Genomic DNA, 20,943 nt, shown 5'->3' with positions numbered 1-20,943 from the left:
TTCAGTTCTTCACTGACACCCCCCCCCAAAAAAAAAAAAAAGAGTTGTTATGTGTTATTCCTGAAGTATAACAAAAATCAAACTCTAAAACTTGTGTAAAAATGTATTTCACGATAAGCAGTATCAACAGGCAGTTGCAAAGCTCAATATGAGCACTGGATTCAGTGAATGAGCACGTGATCTTTAATTGTTATCTAGTTGTCATCTATGAGCTTACATGTGTCTTAATGCATTTATTCAAATGCACAAACCTGGAAAGTTCACTGCTTGTAGATAAATAATACATTCGTCCCATCCCTGCAGCAAACCATACTGCAGCAGCATCTTAGAATGCAGTAGCTTTTGTGCAGAAAATGCTTTCTTTAAACTCTGCATTAAAATTGTTAATTTTGCCCATCTGTTTTCTAAATATTGTTTTCTTTGTTCTCATCTAACCATCTTTGCTTCTAATAGATGTGAACATTTTAAACTAAGAGACTGCATAAATTTTTAAAGTAGTAGCAGCAGTGATAGTCTCAATTAGTGCTTCGGCTTGGGCTTGCTCTGGTCTCTAACATCTACTCTTCAAAGAGGTGAACTACACCACTGGACCATTCAAGAAGCATTTTGCTAGTAGGAGGGTAAATGCCTTCAAGGAGCATATTGGAAGCTGCCACTGCTGTTGAGAGAACACAGCATTTACACATTACACTGAAACATCTATGCGTCAAGGTGGTGGAGAACTTGTCCTAGGCTGTGCAAATCAGAACTGAGGCTGGCTTTTGCTCTAGTTAAAAGAAGTGTCTAGCTTGCACATATATAGATGTAGTCATAGTCAAGAACTCTTTAGGGTGCCTGAGGAGACAGTATGTTTTACGCCTACCCCACAGAGATCATTCAAATTGCTTAGTCCTTTGATATGGATTCTTAAGGCTCTGTATTTTCTAGAGGGCAAAGGGATGTATTCAGTATTCAGTATCACTAAGGTAGGTGGCAGCTCAGTAGCAGAATGGTCAATGTGCTTGCATTTTGAATGTTTGAGTCCTCAGTTGCTCGCTGTTGTGGAGTCTGTTTCTTCCATTTATATCTCTTACGGATTTTGTGGGGGGGCAGATACTTTTATTTCCTTTCAGTACTCGCACCACTGACTGAGAATCTGAGCTTTAAGGCACTCTTCCAGTTTGACATTTAGTCACATAAAGGGTCCCATCTATAGAAAAGATTAGAAAGCCATTCTGGTATAGCTGTTTATCCTGTGGTCATGGCATTCAACTGGAATATCTGAAGCACTCACCTCATTTGAATCGGAGAACATAAAATATTTAAGTTTTACCCTTTGTTGTAGGTAAATACTATGAGCTTCTGCCCTCTTGGGCAAAAACAGATGATGTCTTTTTTCCATTCAGCTCTGTAGTACTTGATCAAAGTCTTAGTGAAACTGGTGTCACTTCCATGAAAACTAAGTTGTGAAGGGGCCTACAGTTACTCTAGAGTTATTCTGACTCAGAGTTACTTTACACCTACCACTCATTCCCATATATTCTCATATATGGTTTCAACAGATTATTTTTTCCTATGAAAAACTTCTTTATCATAACATTCTGAAGTAATTAACAATAAGTAAGGATTTAATGTCTTGTGTATGAGCATATGCAGTGTAAAGTATTTCTTTATACAAGTACAAAATGTTAAAGGAAAATACTGCTTAGTAACTCTTACTGTAAGCTTATCTACCTATTTGAATGGAATTCTGTATTTTGATAGGCTACATTACTTGATATATTTGTTGTAAAGCTATCTTAGAGAAGAATTTGCTTACATTAAGTGGACATATACTTATTTCACAATGTTGCAAGTATTTTTCTTCACAGCTGGCTTAGTCCTGCTGATATGAAAGTTGGAGAAGGGTTAAGCCAGCTACTTAGCGCTACTGGAGGTGCTGCCTATGTTTGTATAATAAAACCAAGTTTTGGTTTGACAAAGCAAGTGGATGTACATTGTTTTAAGGAGCATGGAAGCCAATACACGAGAGCAACCCTTAGGGAATATGGCTGCAGAATTACATGGAGGCCATACCACAAGGAGAGAGAGAAAACCACTCAGCTTCTATAATGATACACTGATCCTTGTGGATTTTAAGCACAGGCAGAAATGTGAGCTAGAGTAGCCTGCTGTGACATCACGGAACCTTTTGTTTGCACCCCAGTTCCTTCATCAGTGGCCTAAACTAGTATGGAAATTCATTTGCAGCACATCTATCTCACTGTAAGTGAGAAACTTTTCCAACATACCCTAGTGTGCTGACTGCAGTCCCCTGTCTTTCTTCTCCTGCTGTTTGCAGAAGGAAAAGCTTGGTTAAGCAAAAGTGTACTTTTCTCATTCACATATGTACTTTTTTTTCACCTCTGTCAGATGTGTCACTCTATTTCCTGTTAATCCTCTGAGAATCTCCCTCATAATACACAAAGTTTATTTATTTCCACTTTGGTAATAGCTTCTTTTCTATTTTCTTACTTTTTACATTTTTCCTCTTTAGTGTCTCATTTGCGTTCTCCTGTTGGACACTTTCTTTCCATCAATCTCTATGTTAGCTCGATTCTCTCTTCCCCTCCTCATTCTCCCTGCAGCTGTCCTTTTTCTCTCCTTCCCATAAAGTTTATTCCTGCTCCCATCTGTACCAGTGTCCTTTTCACATGATGACTGTGTTCTCTCAAATTTTATTTATCCCGGGACAGCTCTAATTGGGAATTCATGGCTGATAGGCTCTACTCAAGTTGGATTTGTGACTCTATCACCAGATAGATGCAGTTAATATTTTTTCCAAAATTAACACTGGTATTTTCCTATATTCCACCACGCAGATGACTTCTTTTTCTATGTTTCCTAGCACAAGCATCACTTCTAATTGAAAATATGGATGTTGGATTCTAAATTAATCTAAATTCTGCTGGTTTCTGTCTCAATAATTTTGGAGATAACATGGCTTTGATTTTTCATCCTACTTTATCCTTTTCCTCTCTTTCTTCACATCTTGAAAAGTAGTTAGAAGTCCTTCTTTCCCCCCCACTACCAGATCTGCTCCTATTTCTTTCCTATTTTTCCCCAGTGTTTTCCCTCTTCTATGCATTTCTTCCCTCCTTAGTTATTGTCTTCCATTCTTTCCCAAATGTGTTCATTTTTGCCTTGTGTAATCTCCGTCTTCGTCCCTTTATCTGAATCTGAAATGATACAGTGATACCCTGCTCCTCAGAATCACTCCTTCCACCCTGAAATGCTTCACCAAATCTGCCAGTGAATAGTACTGCACAGCTGTAAACAGTTACTGACCTTACAGTCAATAACTGCTGGGTTTGTGGTACAGTTTGTTTTTTGTTATTGTTTGGAGGTTTTCTGTTTTGTATTGTTTTTGTTTGTTTGTCTTTTTGACCAAAACAATTACTGCCCATGATGTACTCAACTTATTGCAATGCTGATAAGGTACAGGGTACAACATTCATGTCAGGATCTAAACAAGTAATGTCTACGTGTGTGGGGAAAAAGTATGTTTGGTCTTTAATATATTTAATATATCATCTAGCTGTTTACAACTCTACAATGTAAATGTAAGCTATATATTGAGATATATGAAGCTGCCTGGTCTGGTGGAGGCTGTCCCTGACCATGGAAAGGGGGTTGAAGTTGGATGATTTTGAGGTCCCTTCCAACCCAACCCATTACATTTCATGATGTTGAGTCTCTTTTATATGGCGTCCTGTATGAAGTATCTGATAAGCATACTCCACATGTGCAGTCTGAAATGTTGGACTAAGCCTAAATGTCATGATATAAGAGGAAATAATCTGGTGCCAAAACTTTTTTGTTTGGGCATTCTGTCTTTGTGATATAGCTAATAATACTTTAAAATAGTATTTGTTGTTATCTTATAATAAATTGTGCTGTCTCTGTGAGCCATATTTGAATATGTAATGATTTTCATATATTTAATATCACAGTATCACAGTATAACTAAGGTTGGAAGAGACCTCGAGGATCATCGAGTCCAACCTGTCTCCACAGACCTCATGACTAGACCATGGCACCAAGTGCCACGTCCAATCTCCTCTTGAACACCTCCAGGGACGGTGACTCCACCACCTCCCTGAAATACCATTATGCAAAAGCCTGTTTCAATGAAATGTTCCCAGTGGGGTCAGAAGAAGTCTTAAAGGCAAGCAGAGTTGAAACCCTCAAGAGCTTCTAGCTCATTTGCTGTGTTCTCTGTTCCTGATTTAAGTTAAAGACTACTAGCTCTGAACTTATAGCATTACACTGTTGCAGGCATGCTAAAACTAGAATCTGAGTGTTACTTTCTAAAAAGGATTGGAAATTTTAAAGACATTTGAAAAGGTTTTGAGAAAAAAAATACTATTTAAATGTACATTATGTCAAGTCATTCATCACTATTGTATGATAAATTGTTCTGAGATCTCAGCAGGAAGATTTACAAGCTGCTTGTGCTTGTAAACTGCTATCTTCAGTGACTTACATAAGGAAAACAATGATATTATTGGGAAAAAAAATACTAAAAAGGAATGTTTTGTCCCAATTATCCAATTACAAAATGGAGTAGAATAGTACATTTTTTTTCCTAACTTGCTGAGGTCAAAGGCCTTTATCATTTAGGTGTCATGTCCACTTTCATCCTAGTGGAAGAGCTGAGGATTTGTTTTGCAAATTTGATCATGCTTCATTAGGGTTGGAAACACAATTTCCTGTAATACTATACAGGAGAAGGAAGGGGTTGGATTTTCTGAAATGAGGCTTTTTTTTACATATGCTTTTCAAAAAATATTTCACAACTATTTAGGACTTAAAATGTCTGTTTTATGTTGGCAAAATGATTATATATTGATGGAGTTTTAAAAATTATATTGATTTCATTGAAACATAGGAAAAAATGAAGTAAAAGTTCATGAAAAGCTTTATAGAACAAACTTATTGATGATTTACAGAATACCTCCTGAAAAGAGTAGATTTACATCAGCCAGTGTTCATGCAGACTGTAAGAATGAACCATACAAATTTCCTGTGGAAGCTCTTGGTGGTTTTTGCTCATACTGATATTAGCTTCCAATTTTAAGTGCATTAATATTTAACCTGGGAGTTGTTTTTAGAGACCAGCACTTCACTATGTTTTGCTTCATTAGAGGTTTGAAGTTAAATCAGCTGGAAATGCTAATAATACTTTTGGAAAGAAACTAGTGACCTGTAGAACATATTGATGCCTGTAACTGATAGCAAGTTTTATTATGAAGCCCAAAATACAATAATTGCAAATGTATTTAAGATTTTTGCAGTGGGGAATATCTTGTTCATTAGTTTGACTTTTTCCCTAAAAATAAGAACTATCAAAATCATGTAAAACCTCCTCAACCTTCAACCTTTACACCACTCAACTATAGTCTATCTGGACTTCAGCAAGGATTTTGACACTGTCCACCACAGCAAACTCCTGGTCAAGCTGTCAGCTCGTGGCTTGGACAGCAGCACTCTGCACTGGGTTAGGAACTGGCTGGGGGGCCAAGCCCAGAGAGTGGTGGTGAATGGTGCCACATCCAGCTGGCAGCCAGTCGCTAGTGGTGTCCCCCAGAGATCAGTGCTGGGCCCAATCCTATTCAATATCTTTATTGATGATCTGGACAAGGGGATTGAGTCCACCATTATTAAATTTGCAGATGACATCAAGTTGGGAGCAGGTGTTGATCTGTTAGAGAGAAGGTCTCTCCAGACAGACCTTGACAGGCTGGAGAGATGGGCAGAGTCCAACATGATGGCATTTAACAAGGGTGCTGCACTTTGGTCACAACAATCCCATGCTGTGCTACAGGCTGGGGTCAGAGTGGCTGGAGAGCAGCCAGGCAGAAAGGGACCTGGGGGTACTTGTTGACAGCCAGCTGAACATGAGCCAGCAGTGTGCCCAGGTGGCCAAGAAGGCCAATGGCATCTTGACCTGCATCAGAAATAGTGTGGCCAGCAGGAGCAGGGAAGTCATTGTGCCCCTGTACTCAGCACTGGTTAGGCCACACCTTGAGTCCTGTGTCCAGTTCTGGGCCCCTCAGTTTAAGAACGATGTTGAGACTCTTGAACGTGTCCAGAGAAGGGCAACGAGGCTGGGGAGAGGTCTCGAGCACAAGCCCTACAAGGAGAGGCTGAGGGAACTGGGGTTGTTTAGCCTGGAGAAGAGGAAGCTCTGGGGAGACCTTATTGCTCTCGACAACTACCTGAAGGGAGGTTGTAGCCATGTGGTGGTTGGTCTCTTCTCCCAGGCAACCAGCACCAGAACAAGAGGACACAATCTCAAGCTGTGCCAGGGGAAGTTTAGGCTCGAGGTGAGGAGAAAGTTCTTCACAGAGAGAGTTGTTAGCTGTTGGAATGGGCTGCCCAGGGAGGTGGTGGAGTCAGCGTCCCTGGAGATATTCAAGAGGGGATTGGACGCGGCACTTGAAGCCATGGTTTAGTCATGAGGTGTTGGGTGATAGGTTGGACTTGATGGTCTCTGTGGTCTTTTCCAACCTTATTGATTCTATGATTCTATATTTAAACCTTCTGGATCTGGATTGTTAAATACTTTCACATCTGCAGAAATTTAATGCCAGTGTATGTTGTTATGAAATTGGTTTGTGTTTTACAGTATTGCTATTTATGTTACTAGCTTTCAACTAACAAACCCTAATAATATCAAAATCTGTTTCATTTCAGTGCTAAGCCCGAAGGTGATAGGCATTGCCATAGCCAGGTATGACTTCTGTGCAAGAGACATGAGAGAACTGTCCTTACTGAAAGGGGATGTTGTGAAAATTTATACAAAAATGAGTGCGAATGGCTGGTGGAGAGGTGAAGTAAATGGAAGGGTAAGGTGGTTTTTTTTGTTGTTGGTTTTTTCCTTCCTTTGTCTCACTTCTGCTTTCACTGACATGCATTTTGAAAAAAGAAAAAAAAAAAGAAAAAAGAAAGAAAAAAGGTGTGTTCCTACACCATAAACCTCCTTTGTGTATTTAAATTCACAAGATACAACATGTTCCCATCTGTGTTTCATAGGAGTCAGGCAGAACTCTTCCCAGACCACTTTCCCAACATCTAAATTAATTGGTTATTTAATATTAGCTACCAGGTGGAATACTTGGGCAAGATGGTATAGCTGGAAAATAACCAGGGTTAGCTGTACAGCTACAGCTGAGCTCTCTGGAAGTGTTTCACGTGTGTTTTGAAGGTCCAAAGTTCAGGTTTCTGGTGCTATGGAAATTTAGCAGTTTGACACTTAATGATTTCCACATTGTTGTGCTGGATTACAATGATGCAGTAGAGTCAGGCGCCTTTTCTATAGAATCTCTACAAATGACTTGTATGAAGTGGCATATTTAGCAGGGAGTTTTACAAAGTCACTTCACGCTGCACTCAGAGACTTGCACGGAACTAAAGTTTCCATTTTTACCTTTAAAGACTATATTGTTTCGTTGCTTCTTACTGCAGATTAGTCAGAATGTATTTGAGGCTGTGTCTAAAGGGCCAAGGTGCAGGGTGAAAAAGAGTAGATTGGCTGGAAGCTGGAAATGAAAGTTGCAAGTCTGGGTGAAGCAGATGTCCAGATTGTACTGCCCTAGGCAATTTGGAAACCTTTTGTGTATGTGAGCCTGGTTATGATCTTAAAGTGAAATGGTCAGTTAGACAAGACAAACAGGGAAGCAGAAGAAATAGCTCATCCTATATACACTTTACATGTGGTGAAAACTAAGCACCTTGTTTTAAGGCATCTACCCACATTCTAAAGGATGCCCTGTAATATGCTGGCATTGTTTCCAACAGCTTTTGCAACCTGGACTTCAGATCATAAGCTCACCCCTGGACATATATTGGCAAGGCAGTCTAAAAGGAAATTTATGCAGTTACTCCTTCCAGTCATGCCCTAGGTTTTGTTTTGAGGACTTTGATGAGTGTTGAATTGACTTGAGTACAAAGAAGTCTGAGTGAAAAACATAAAGTGGAGTAGATGAGACAATAAGAAATATATGGCTTTGCTTCCTTATGTGAGTTATATAATCCTCATTTGACACATCATTAATTTCAGAATGGAGATAACATAATAACTTATGATGTATAAAATACTGCCCTCCCAGTTACTAAAAAACTTGTGTTGGTGGCAATGGAATTTAACTCCATGTAATCAAATCAGTCACTATTTCCTTTGTAAGAGGTTTCCCTGAACCTGACTGACGTCTGTTAAATATTTAACAGCTCATTCAAGAAATGAAAATAACAGCAGCCTGCCTGTAGTGAAACTACTTCTGCATTTCTACATATTTTGTCTGAATGTGTAGATTTCAAATTGGGGCACAGAATAGTTTATTTATAGTTTATATAGGGGGTGTGTGTGTGTATGTTTGTGTTTTTTGGGTGTGTGTGGGGTTGGTTTGTTCGTTTTTGTGGGAGGACAGGTTTAGTCTCCGAATTGTCATATCTGCAAGTTACTATTTTATTTGGGGTACTTACCTTAACTGTGACAGAGCAGTTAAGTTTATGTTTGCAATCTTCTTATGTTTACTGAGCAGACTCATCCTTGTTTTGCCTACTTCAGCCATTAAAAAAAAACAACCAACAGAAACACATCATGTATTATTTTCTTCTGCTTTTCCCATTTTGTAGGTGGGCTGGTTTCCATCAACTTATGTTGAAGAGGACGAATGAATTAAAAACTTTCCTTTGCTGACCAGCAGTTTCAGGGATTGTTAAAAATTTAGCATCTTCAAAGTATTATTGGTCTTAAGTATTTTAACAGAAGCATTTTAGTCTGTCTGAACCTTCCAGTCTTAATGTTGGGATGTACAAAGAAGTTTTTGCTGACAGATGATTGCCTTGCCCAGAGCTGTGCAAGAAACAACCTGCTGGTTTGCCGTCACTGGGGATCAGTACAAAGACCAACCCTCTCCTCCCAGAAGATCTCTGGAAAACAAATTTCTTTATGCTTCTTTTCATTTCACCCTGTACTATGAATACTAGCTATGGCTGAATATTTAATAAGTCTCTTCTAGCTAACATCTGTGATGGTAGAAGGCGATGAAGGCTTATGATTCCTTATCACTGCATGCAGAAAACAGTTCATTTATTCCAGTGGGCATAAAGTATAGTCAGTAGACTTGCCTTGAAACATCAGACTACTTCACTTATCACCTTACAAATAGTTTTATACTTACAAAAAACGTTCTGAAGGAAATATCTAGCAAACATGAGTAGCATTCATGCATGTGTAATTAGTTGACTGACTACTTTGAGGTCCTCCCTAAATCTTCTAATAATTTGTTTAAAGACAACATTTTAAAAAGTGTAGTGATGTGGTATTGCTTGGGAAAGCAGCCACAAAGTAGAATTGTGAGATCCTTCCTTTGTCATCCCAAGCCTTTTCGTGGGAGGCTTTTTCATTTAAGCAGTTGATCATAAAAGTGCAACTGAGGGTAGTCATGACAAGATGAGTTTTAAAAATTTCAGCATTAAAATTAAGTATTGTAGACCTGTTCTGTAGGAGAATGTACTAATACAAGATGATGTCACTTCTCAAGGTCAAAACTATTCATCTTACCCTTTGGATTGATTCAGATGAATGTTGATGCTTCCAACTTTGAACAGTCTTCCTAGTTAGGAGAGTTTTTGGTACCCTTTCCCGTCTTGCTCCCTGAGATGTTAATGGCAGTTCAGTGAGAGGCCTTGTTGAATTGTTGTAAACATTCACAGGGAAAAATGCATCTATTTAAGCTAGATTAAAACATCAGGGCTTGTAAAGTGGTGTTCACCCCTTGATGAGGCAGTGTTTTAATATGTTTATGGAGAGTCAGAAGTGTTATAGTTACAAGCAAAAAATAGATGTGGATGATGCCTTCAGATGTGCAGTTTCAAATATTTAGATAATTTCTAACCTGGCTTGAAAACTCCTAAGAAATTAAAGCTCTTGTATGCATTTGCTTTCTAGGGTATCATTGACCAATCAAGGAAGTTAATTTATCCTGCCCCACATCCTCTGTTTTGCTTTTCCCTGTCATCTTTCCCTGTAGGCGTCTTGCAATGAGCGTGCATAGATACTCCATGATTTAACAATGCAGTATTTCCCGCCTTACAAGCAATGTAATATCCGTTGTTTGTCTATACACTGCTAGTACATATTGCATTCTTTTTGGCTGTCCTCAGTGTTCTTTGGTTGTGTGTGTGGTGTGGTTTTTTTTGTGGTTTGTGTTTTTTTTGGTGTTTTTCCTGGCTGCCTTCTGGCCATCAGGAAGAACCAAGCCCAGCACAGAGGTTTTGCAAGAAACCCCTTCATCTCTGCAGCTGACTTACCCATCTGTTGGACCCAGCATACACTACTGGGTGACCAGGTGAAAAAGGGGGTCTCCTAATTAAAACTCCTCCTCCCATTGTGAGCTTGAGCCTTGTAGATGAAACTCTGCTGATGATCTAACTTATCAAAGATTTACCTCAAAATTATGTAAACTGTGATTGTGTTGAGTACATTACTTGATGGAACAATTGAGAGCATTTGTAAATATGTAGATGATGCATAAAACACATTTTGTAAATTATGTGTACAGCAGTGTAAACTAGAGTCTTTGATCATGTTTTGCCATGCAGTTTTATTGTCTAATATGAGCTTAATCTTACATTCCTTAAGTAGACAAAACTGATGCGTTTTGCATGCTCAAGGGATAGAGGAATAGGATCTGGTTTGTAAAGTGTTTAGTGCTTTGCTGTCACATAGTTCTGAGAAGAGGCAGTTTAGTTCAATATGAGTTGAGAAATACATCATTTATTTTCAACAGCTTGGTTTTAGAATCATTCTGAGTAATCTCTATCATAAAGTTGCTGTAAAGCCTTTAAGCAATTGCTGAGTCCAGTAATCAGCCCTGGAGAAGAATGAAAGCCATAGTTAAATTTAGTTTTGTGGCATAAATCTACATATCATTGTCTGTGTTTAATGCCCTGTATTTATTGAGTTAATGCTGCATTTTAAACTATATTTTCAGTACCAAAGACTTCCTAAATATTCTGGAGCGTCTTGTTCATGTGCTGCTTTTGCCTGTGTAGAGGTTTTGTTGTCATGCAATAATGGAGTTACAGTACTTTTATTTTGTACTATTTTGTAAATATGTTAAATATAATAAACTGGTTAATTTTTTTTGTTTAATGATATGTGTCAAAATGTGTGGTTGGTTGGATGGTATGAAGGTTGTGCTCCATTTGTCTAACTTTGCTGTGAGGCAAAGTTGATGATGTTCTGTTTTGGTTTTCCAGACCTATATAATCCTTGTTTAGCTGTATAGCTGAGTTGTCTGTATAAATGGGATTGTAGAGCTTTCCTTGACAGCTTTTTTTATTGTCAGGATAATTTGCCTTCCACAACGTCTAGAAAGTTTTTTCTGGTCTGTGTGGTTTTGTTTGTTTTTAAGCTAGGGAGAACATTGTGAAATCAGTCATATACTATTCATTTTTGTCTGTCAGAGATGATACTTTTAGTTTTTTGATTGAAAGATGTTGTTCTCTGAAAGTTTCCTTTTCTCTGTCATGTTTCATAGTAAAGTCCTTTCCCTTCCACCTTCTGCTTTCTCTCTCATATGTGAATTAATGCACAAATTCAGGTTGACTTCAGCTCAAATCTGAAAATATATAGTCTGTCTAATTTCACGAGCTACTTGATAACCTTTTATGGTGTAACCCATTAATGAATTTTTTACAATACAACATTCATTAATATGCATATTAAAATATTTCTGGACAGGTGAATCAATTCAGCAAGGTCAGTGATGATACAATTGCGACATTTCTTCATTGTGCACCTTCTGTGTTTTCAGTAGCAGAGATTTTCTTGTGGAACTGCCCTTCTAAGATAATAATTAAACTTAATGAGGCATTTACACATCTCTACAGATGTAAGGCATAATTTTCCTTTCACCCATGAACATACCACATAACTGAAAGTCACACCTAACGAGAGATGCAAAAATGTTTCTCAATTAAATTCTCGTTAATAATATCACCCTCGGTCACAGGCATTCTCCTTCCTCTTGTATGTGAGGAGAGAAGTGTGTCCTCTGATGGGTGAGAAATTGAGAAATCACTGTAATTAGGGCATAAGAACCACTTGTGACTATTTTCTGAATAAGTTGGGGTTTTTGTTTTTTTTTTGGTTGTAAGTGGAAGTGTATTTGAGAATCTCACTTTGAAAAAAAACACATCTGACTTGAATAACAAAAATGATGCCAGCCAGGATACAGCTTCCCTTTGCCAGTAGATGCCATCTTGAAGAACCATTCTCAAGGTTTTAGCGGATTGTAAAGCTGAGAGGGAGGTGCTGTGTAGAAAAAAGTGGGACTTGTTTGTATAGAATACCCAGGTTTTGTTCTTGTTGACTTTGATGTTCAGTGCAAAATTGTTTGTTTCCATTTCATGATCAATATTGTCAATGCTCTGGAGAAAGCTCTATAGCACCACGTAAAATTTGTGGACCAGCACTGTCACACTGTCACACCAACTGTGTTGATGCTACAGTAAATGAGTCTGTTTGCTGCAAACTGGGCTGCTGAGAGTCTCATGTCACTGCTTTATCTAAAATTCAAGTTCTCTGTAGAGAGGACTGCTTATCCCTTTTGAGTGACCCATTGGAGAGGAAGACTGCTCCCTCCTCTTTTATTGCAGTGCATAATGCTGCATAATGTGGAGTATCTCTTCGGTTAGCTTGGGTTGGCTACCTGGTTGTGTCCCCTCCCAACTTCTATTCACTTGCAGTGAGGGCACAAAGTAAGAAACGGAGAAGGCCTTGATGCTAGACAATACTGTTCAGTGGTAGCTGAAACATCAGTATGTTGTCAGTGCTGTATTTGTGGCAGATCTAAACCACAGGTGGTAAGAGCTGGTATGAAGAAAGTTAAGATCATCTTGGTCAGATCCAGTATAGCAGGCATAAAGGCAAAATGATGGGCAGAGATGCTGTGTGTGTGTATATAATGCACTGTCCTTTATCAAGCCACAGTACTACGTGTTCTCATCAAGTAGAGTCATTTGGTATAGAACTTTTGAGTCTTGGAATGTATTAATTGAAGAGAAAAACTAATGCATTCCCTAGCCTTCCTTGAAATGTGCCATGGAATTTTAGCTCTTAAGCAGATGTCTACTATATGGAGAAGTTTTGAGTGATTTAACTTCATAAAGCTGAGAGATGAGATGTTAATGATAACTGGTTTTTTACAAAATGCTGAAATGCGTGATGAATGCATAACTACCTAAAAGAAATATAGAAAGGATTAAGCATCAGAAATGGACTGCAGAAGGATGATTCCTTGCATTATCTTAGCAGCTTCCTTGTCAAGAACAAAGAGCTGTTTGTTTTTATAGCAAATGAGATTTGGTTTTCTAAATTAGTTTTATAATTCCTGATCTGCTGTAGTGTTTTCTATCCATTCATTATAAGAATCTCTTCTGCTTACATGACTGTGAAGTTAGATTTTACTTAATAATCCTCCTGAAATATTTTGACTTTTTGCTGACTTTTTCTGAGCTACCTTTTTTTTTTTTTTTTTACCCTGGCAGAGTGCTTTTCAGAAAGCATGTGAGTTCATTTCAAAATGTTGCCATCTGACCTTGAGCAAACTCATAGTTACAACAAATGGCAGCTTTGGAGGTGGCTGTTAGCCAGGGGGATATGAGGCTGGTTTGCTTCTTTCAGAACTGCTTGTTAGTTTTTAAAATTTTATTTGTTTGGGTTTTTTTGTTGTTGGTTTTTTTTGTGGGGGTGTTGCATAAATATTTTTTTGGGTGAGTGTATATTTGTTTGCTTGATTTGTTTTAATATCAGTAGAGTAACATGTAGCTTTAGGAGAGCCAGAAATAAGAAATATCAAAGAATTAGTAGTAAAATGTTGATACCATCCCATATATGTTAGAAACAACCTGCTGCGTGATAACTTTTCTAAATGATTGCCCAAAGTGTCAAATGTTTATTGTTGGATTTGAAACAGAAATTCTCCAGTGCTTCTGTATAGGAAGACTTTGCTAACATGGTATAGGAATCTAGGACCCATGGACTTGGTCTATAGCTCTTATATAAATGTATCTTCAGTTAGTTGTGATTTTGTCCAAAGCAGTTATAAGTTTTCCTCAGGAGGATGCAATATTGTGGCAAATCTTTGATCGTCTCAGTCTGTCTATAGGGAGTTAAATTTTATGTTGTGCTCAAGGAAATGACCTTGGCACAACAAGCAAGTTCTTGACAAATGCTACTTTTCCTTGTCTAGAAAAAAAAATATTTAGAATAGTTCATGCAAGAATGGGCTGTGAGTGGGCTGGAGGGTAGGATTTTAACTCACCCAGATACTGCTAAATTGATAATTTATAAAAGCAGATGCAATTAAATGTGAGCATTTATGAAATTACAGGTGGAAAGAGTTAAGACTGGGCTGACTGGGCTAATTACTGACTAAGCAGCAGTACTGTATTGAAGGACAGAAGGAGAAAAGTAAAAGTGAATCATGGACAGAACTTGAGTTAACAGGATTGTAATGCGAAGGTAAATATGGTCTTGGTGTATAGTAGTGGGACCATCATCCATAAAATGTGAAGTAATAATTTAAGTAATTTCTGGTAAGGCTTCATCTGAAGTACTTTCTTTGGTTTTGGACACTGAATTTTGTATAAGATATAGACTCTTTGAAAATATTCCTGAAGAGACTAACAAAGGAGTGTGAATACACTGGAGTTCATTAAACTGAATTATAGAACAGGCTGAGGGAGGTGGTGGAAATGACATCCACATGAGTAAAAGGTTTCATGGAATGTAAGAGACTGAACTTCTCTCCACAGTCAATGTATACAGTAGGAGAAAAAACAAGCTTGAACTGGAGCAAAGAGATTTAGTCTTTAGGGAAATTTTCTGAATATCAAGCTACTTAGGCACAAAAATTGTCTGGGGAAAGTGTGGAATCTCCAGCACTGGAGGGTTGTGGTAGGTTGAAATTTCCCCCAGCATTAACTTCTAAGATATAGGTAGCTAAAATATCAGGGATAGTGTATATATATGGTTAAAGATGCCCAAGATGCTTACTGTATGTTCTTTTGGAGCTCCTGTTGTACTATCTTTCTGTAATTGCCTTTCAGCTGTGCAGCACTTCACTCAGCTGCTAGTATTTGTCAAAATCTTGTTCTGTTATACCAATATAATGAAGAAGAGATACAAGAAAGGTACTGAGGCAACTATCCAACACAGAGCTAGCAAGTTGCTAAGTATGCAAAGAGTTTGAGTGTTTGCAAATTAGAGCAACTGGTGCATGTTTAGCTCACAGTAGTGTAAACATGTTGTAAGACTACAGTCTGAAGTTGGTTCACAGTAGGAAGTATGAGCTAAACACCATTGTTGCAGTTTGTAAGTTTATTTTTGATAGAAAATATCTAGGTTTATTAGTTTATTTTTAATTCTTCATCAGGAATGCATTGTGAAAAGTTTTATTTGGATGTCCTTGTGTGTGCAGTTTTAATTAATAGGATTCATCAAACCATTTAGAGTAGTGACATTAAGTAATAATTAATAAGCCATGTGATGTGTGGCTGCATGAAGTGACAATGATTAACCTGTGACATAAGAAAATGTGCCTGGAAAACAACTGGCATGCAATGTGACACTGTTTGTTCTTCCCTGTTTGGCCTTTCTCTGCTCACAAAATGAAACTGGATTCAAACCCATAACCCATTAATGTGACTGGTGTTTGGAACACATACATGGTTCACTACACATCAGCCTGAGCTTTGACGTGGTTGAACCTTTTGTCATTGTGGCTGCCTGTTTTGGAGCCAATGTTAATGAGCTCACTTTGCCTTCAAGGAGTTGGCAAGATGTCAGGATTTGCTCTACTGATGTAGTATTTTTAAAATAAATTCTCAAAACTGTGTTATCTATATTATGGACTGTTCTGGTCTTAAGTCAGCTGCCACCTGAGTCACAGCAGTCCAGTTGCAACAGAGGGCTTTTCTCCTTTCCCCCTGCTCCCCTCTGGGTGAACAAGGAGGAGAGGACCCAGGAAAGCCAAAACATCAGCTGAGATAAGGGCAATTTACTGCTCTATTGCAGGGATATCAGACTACACAAAGGCAAAACAAAACAACAGCAAAAACCCCCAAATCCACCCACCCAACGAAAAAAACCCAAGAGAAAAGGTACCTGCATACACAGCAGAGGGAACCTTGAAGAAAAGCACTGCCATGCGCAAACTAAAACCGAACGAAAGGGACAATCCCCATTTTGGAAACTGGGAAGAAACACAAAAACCCCGGAATAGGGAACTTCACAAACTATACAATATATTACAAGTCCCATAAACCCCTGGCAACCCCTTCCCTGTTGTACAGTGAGCATGGTGTAGACTATGTGATTCAGCTTGCTCTGTTGCTCAGCTTAAACCACTGTGTTTAGACACTGAAGTTAGAGCGGTATCTGTATGATAAGATTGCATTCACATATTGTGCATTCAGATGTGCATACAGGATATCCTTACTGGTTTATGTGGTTCACCAATATTTAGAATGTTGCAGCTTTTAGATAAAATAAAGAGGGAGGAAAGTATATTTCATTTGTTCAGCCAGTATGCTTACAAAGAATATACGAATCTCCATTTTCCAGACTGAGTGTTGTTAGCAGAGATGGAAGTTCCTGGTAAAAAACACACCACCCTACCCTTTTAATATAATTTTTGGCTTTCTTTATTACTTCCTTGGTTCCTCACATGTTTTTGTTTCCTTCCTTTCTCTCCTCTAAGGACAGGAACAACAGAATACTTCACTTAACCCCTCATCCCTGTTTTAGGAAGCAATACCCAGAGGGACTTTTCACCAGCTAATGTTAAGTTTTTAGGAGGAGTACCTTGCCTTAGGCATTCATTCCTCAGTATACTTACCAGTGCAAGAAGCATTTAAAGGTTGGGTTTGTTTTTTTTTTTTTTTTTTTTTTTTTTTGTTTGATTGGTTTTGTTTCCCCCCATACACTGTGTGAAAAATGCTTAGGTAAAGCATTAACTTCAACTTGTTATATATATTAAAGAAGCTTGGGACACCTTCCAAGCAGTAACACAATAAAGTATAATCAACCTTTCCTTTTATTTTTTTTTTTTAAATGGGCATTTCTTCTAGCTATTTTATTTTTCATTTATTTCCTATATTAGTGTTTGTATGGAAAGTTTTGATAGGAACTGAACCCAAAATTAGAATCGCCTTCTTGGTGCTGTCATTTTTTTTTTTAGCTAAGAGATGATAGGATGCTCTGTGTTTAACTTCTCGTGAGGCTGGGAGGAAGTTTGTTTTGAGACTGAACTGAACACTCATTGTAACAACATGCTGGTGAGTAATGCAAATTTCCAGAGGCTTTATATTATTTCAGAGTATTTTGTACAGTTCTACTTATGTGATTATTTTGATCGTGCAACAAAATATCTTGTTATAGGGAAAGGGAAAAGTAAACTGAAGTATCCTTTAAATATATCAGGTTACTTTCAAGATCAGAATTCACTATTACACTTTCTAGCATAAGCTTCAAAAATGATAAAAATGTCTGAAGCATAGGCCATGAGGGATACAGAATATAGCCAACAACCTCAGAAGCAGCTCAAGGTGCTCAGAACTGATCAATTGTAACTGTGGACCTTTCATTGTCAAAAGGACACAGTCCGATGCAAACTGAAGCCATATGGATCAGTCAAGGTTGTGCTCTAGAGAATTATTCAGCTGCATGAGTTTTAGCAGTGATGGTGCCTGAGGCCATGTTTTAGAGTAAGTCATAGTTCTCTGACATTCACATAAAATAACTGCCCAGGAAATGATATTCCTTCTGCATCTGGAACAGAATGATCTTCAGTGTATAGGGAGGAACACGTCAGCATCCTTACATCGCATGAAAGCTGAGGTTGAAGACATGACCCCAAAGTTGTACAGAGGCCTCAGCTTCGATTACTGCAGTGGGAGCTAAGCATTCCTAAGCCTGAGCCTAAAAGCTACAGTGTCAAAACTAAAGTAGACAAAAAGTCAAGATCTGTTGCTTTTACCCAGCTCTGTTGCCCATTAAAAGAAATGCCTTGAGAGTGGCCTTTTGGAATATAGATGCCTGATATTTTTGACAAAACTGTGTCTAGGATGAAGAATCTGCTGAAGAAGTTTGAGCAGCATTAATTGTGACTCCATCCTCCCTGTTCAGTGTTTCTGATTATGACTGTAGATGAAGGACACCTCCCCCCACTCCCCCACCCCCCAAATATTTCCACATTTGTTGGATTGGGTTACAATTTATCTAAAGGGCAATGAAAGCCCTGTTAGCTGAAAAGAGACTGCTCTTTCTCCCTGGTCTTGAATTCTTTAAACAGAAACTAATGTTATTCTTAGAAAATGTGTTCATGTTGTGAATTAAAAAACACAGCACACTGAACAGCTCTCTACCTATTTGATTTCATAATAGAAGGTGGTCAACAGTGATCACCCACATAATAAAGTCAAACAGAATCTTGCACCTCAATCCAAACATTCTAAAATGAAAACCATGCAGTTATCTGTACTGAAGGTGTAGGTCTATTTGTAGAAATGTTATGCACTAACCAGGTGAACAGAAGTACAGAACTTGGCAATTGAAATCTACAGGTGGTCAGGCAATTTATTTGAGTGAAACTTGAATGGAACCAGGATTTCTTTATAATACTGCAATTACTGCAGTATTATAAAGAATACTGCAGGATACAGTAAGTATTGCTGGTGATTTGCAATTCACAGATTGTATTGGGTTGGAAGGGACCCTGAAAGGTCATCTTCTTCCCCCTCTCCCCCTGCCCTGCAGTGAGCCGGGACACCTCCAACTAGATCAGGCTATTTATGAACATTGCTAATTTATGTATATTACAGAAAGGACTCTAAAACTCTCTCTTTAAATTCCATAGGGCGAAAAATGTAAACTCTCCAGGGTAATGGCTGTGACAAAGATTCCACTTGCATTGACTGTATTTCCTTCCTCTGCTGGGAGCAGAAATGGTCAAAGCCAGTCTCTTATTCTTTCAGTAGCAAGATCTTTTGACCAGTGAGTGCTGTTCCCTGGAGTGTCTTGGACCAGTGAGTACACACTGGTTAGTAGTTAGATAAATGTTTTCATATTTTTAGAATTCTTCATGTGCCTAAGAATTCCTACTAGGTATACAGAAAGGACAATATAGCAAAAAGCTGCCTGAATGGTAAATGATAATTTTAATTACATTTCTTTTATTTTCATTTTTCCCCCCTTTTCTATTTCCCCCTCCTTTTAATTTTTCTTAGGAGCTGTTGAAAAGCATGTGTCCTTTGATGTTACATATATTGTCAGAACTAAAAAGTTCTTAGTTCAGTGTCTTGGTGGTTCCTGTGTGCTATATGAACTGTTGATTTGTTTGGTTTGCTTGCTTTGGGGCACGCTGATATGTTACACTGGAGTCAGTGACTGTTCATAGGCACTATTCACAGTAACTGTGAATCCCTTGTAAACATCCAGTACTTTTGCCTGCTTTTGCATACAAATCAATAATCTTTTTGCAACTGAACATATCCTGTAACTTTTAATATAACTAAACGAGCAGCAACATGAAGATATTCTCACCTAAAAACAAATGGTTTTATTGATTCTCTTAGGTTTGATTACAAATGTAGAAAATCCCCACCATGTCTCTTTCTTTGGCTATGTGAGTTATTAATACAGCATAGGCAAGGCTTCCTTATTAGTTTCTGGTACTTTAAGCACAAATAATATCGTACTTAGACTTAGGGATAGAGTCTACAGTGTGGTTACATGGGGAAAAATAGGTACTTGTAATGAAGAGATGACTATCTCAAAGGCTTTTTTTTAAATGTCTTTCTCTTCATAATGATGTTGAAATGGATTGATATAGAGGATTTGAAAATTTGTTTGCTGAAGAGAGTATTTGTGAGGCCTGTGTGAGTGCCTGGGAGAAATTATCTGTCTGAATAACAATGACAAAGCAATGGGTTTGAATGACAGAGTATTTTTTCAGAGCTGGGTAGAATGCAAAGTGATAGTTTAAATTCACTTGTCGGAAAACACCTAAGTTTCCAACTACTGCAAAACAAGTAACAGTAAGCTCAGTGAATTGTGAAGAGCTGTTCTAATGATATTTCCATCATTCATTTGCTCTGCTGCTGGCACAAGGACCTTCTGATGTGTTTGGCAATGATAAGTGGCCAGCATAAAAAGAACAATGTGAAAGTCTGGATTGCCCAGTACTGCAGATACATGGACAAAGTTCACTCACAATTTGTATCCATTATTCTTCAGAAAGAGACAAGACTTGCGCCAGTGCATTCCAATATAGGAAAGCAGACACTACCATGCTAGAAATGAATGCTGCAAGGTGTTTTAAGTCTGTTAACTGTTAGCCTAGTACAGTTCTGTAGAGACTGGTTTCAGGGGAAGCTTTCTATCAATATTCTAATCATTTCTGTGGTGGAATAACTGCTAGGTGGAGGGGCAGATTTCTGCTAGGACTGGGGAGAGAAGAGATTTAGTTGAGGGGCACCCTACAGAGTACAGCCTAAACTTGTGCTGGAAGAGAAGAGACATAAAAAAAAAAAAGGACATGTAATTCTGGCATGCAATGTCCCCGCAGGAAATGTAAGTCAAGTGCACCAATAAATGAAAGAGGAAAATGCCATGGAAGGCAGTAAATCAAAAAGTAATTGATTGGACTATTTAGAGAACTTAATTTCAATTACTGAAAGTGAGACGGTGGCATACTGCAAAAACTGAGGTTCAGAAGGAAAGACTTGCAGTACTTTCTGTTCAGCCTTCTTCATCACTTTCCAGAAAGGGTGTGCTGGAGCAGCACGGCAGCTGAACCTGGAGGATATGGCCTTATTCCTCATTTTGATACACGGGATAGCTTCAGC

General features: G+C 38.3%; 1 protein-coding gene across 4 annotated transcripts in view; it reads left to right on the top strand.

The window, feature by feature from the left end:
- VAV3 (vav guanine nucleotide exchange factor 3) overlaps positions 1–11,205 on the top strand; it is a 187,540-nt gene extending 176,335 nt beyond the window's left edge. For all 4 annotated transcript variants that reach the window (XM_054165301.1, XM_054165299.1, XM_054165300.1 and 1 more), the window contains 2 exons: positions 6,718–6,869; positions 8,659–11,205. In XM_054165301.1, coding sequence (XP_054021276.1) covers positions 6,718–6,869; positions 8,659–8,700 — 194 coding nt within the window. In that variant the 3' untranslated portion in view covers positions 8,701–11,205. The remainder of the gene's footprint in view (positions 1–6,717; positions 6,870–8,658) is intronic.
- Positions 11,206–20,943: the final 9,738 nt, after the last annotated feature.

Source organism: Dryobates pubescens, chromosome 11, assembly GCF_014839835.1.
Source record: "Dryobates pubescens isolate bDryPub1 chromosome 11, bDryPub1.pri, whole genome shotgun sequence".
Lineage (NCBI taxonomy): Eukaryota > Metazoa > Chordata > Aves > Piciformes > Picidae > Dryobates > Dryobates pubescens.
This window is presented reverse-complemented; position numbering and strand designations above follow the sequence as displayed.